Source organism: Meleagris gallopavo, chromosome 7 (assembly GCF_000146605.3).
Source record: "Meleagris gallopavo isolate NT-WF06-2002-E0010 breed Aviagen turkey brand Nicholas breeding stock chromosome 7, Turkey_5.1, whole genome shotgun sequence".
Taxonomy (NCBI): Eukaryota; Metazoa; Chordata; class Aves; order Galliformes; family Phasianidae; genus Meleagris; species Meleagris gallopavo.
The window spans coordinates 19,085,287-19,086,806 of NC_015017.2; the positions used below are offsets into that span (position 1 = coordinate 19,085,287).

At 34.4% G+C, this 1,520-nt stretch overlaps 1 protein-coding gene across 1 annotated transcript in view; it reads left to right on the forward strand.

Moving 5' to 3' along the window:
• The first annotated feature begins 1,112 nt into the window (after nucleotides 1–1,112).
• Nucleotides 1,113–1,520, forward strand: part of LOC100547273 (prolyl endopeptidase FAP) — a 61,883-nt gene continuing 61,475 nt past the window's right edge. The window contains exon 1 of the mRNA XM_010713812.2: nucleotides 1,113–1,139. Coding sequence (XP_010712114.1) covers nucleotides 1,113–1,139 — 27 coding nt within the window. The remainder of the gene's footprint in view (nucleotides 1,140–1,520) is intronic.

Below are 1,520 nucleotides of genomic sequence, written 5' to 3' on the forward strand. Positions count from 1 at the left end.
CCAGGAATATTCTTTCTTTGAAATTACAATGAAACATTTTATTTTAGGCAGGAGCTAAAAATCCAACAGTGCAATTCTTCATCGTGGATATCCAAATGCTTCCTGATTTTAACACTACTGAAATTTCTCCACCTGCAGAAATAAAATCAGGGTAAGAAAATGGATTAAATGTTTGTGTCTTTTGGTGAGAGTGAGGAGCTTTTGTGTGTGACCACTCTACCTGCTGTATATGTTGTCCTTTTACCAAGTCAAGCAGCTCTGGTAGCAACAAGATTTACCAGAGAAAATCTGCTCAGAGATTATCCTCCTAGTGATTATATATAGATAGCATATTCCATGTATGTTATATTCAGAATGTGACAAGTTCTTGGCTCATCACACTCAGTGGAGTCTAACTATGGTGAAGTCATTTCACAGTACAACTTTAATATGAGCAAGTTTTGGTATAATCAAATTAAAATGTATGTATTCCAATTCACTGGGAAGAAGAAGAAGGAAAAAAAAAACCTTAATGGAAAGTGAAGACTTAATTTCATTGGAAGCAGACTCCTTGCTAAGGCAAGGTATCATGGTTGTCTTCTGATTTATACTTAAAATGTTTGTTTTCTTTGGAAATACAGTGAAAACCAGCACTTCTCAAAGTTAATTGAAAAATTGTAATTCTCAAAATGCCACTGGAAATGCACAACATGATATAAACGTATTCTGTAAAGAGCAACTAAATGGATTTAAAATGTGTGCATACAGAATTTGGTATCCTAGATCTTGTCGGTTTGGTATTTTTGCTTTGTTTTTTGTTGTTTGTTTTTCCTATTTTAACACTATTGTAGCAACTTTATTTATTTATTTTTTAGAGTTTTGTACTTTGGAAGATGTTGGGTATGAATGCACAGGTTATACTGATAAACTTCAGAAAAAAAGCAAAACAGGTCTGTCAGCTTGTGCACAGAACTGCATTTTGTAAGGGAAGACCTAAAAGGTTGGAATTTTGATGGTATTCCATATCTGTCCTCACAACAGTATAACATCTCTGCGTTACCTGAGTTAAAGAAGTTTTTATGGATTTTGATCTTTATCACTTTATTTTCTAAGGAAATCTCCCCAGATCTAGAATGGCCCTGATCTGCTACTTTAGTATGGTATACAAAACTTGTTACTGATTTTGCGTGAGAATGGCCAGCATGAAGCCTATGCAACATTCAGATGCCACTTTTATCTTCCTGGGCACTGGGGGCTCTTGCTGGTTAATAGGAGGATGAAGGCAATGGATGCTTCTTGTCGAAAATGGTTTACCCAAAAAAATGAGAAGTTCTCAGAGTAGAGGATTCTGGATAGTAATTGCAGGAATATCCTTTCTAAGCAACATATGATAAAGGGCAATGCAGAATTGCTATAATGTATGTTTTGAGTTAATTTCAAATTAATTTACTTTTCACAAGTTGTTGAGAACTGAAGGTGTATTCTCTATCTGTCATAAACTTTTGTAAATGTTTTTGTTAGACTATAAATGTTCTCCCTTT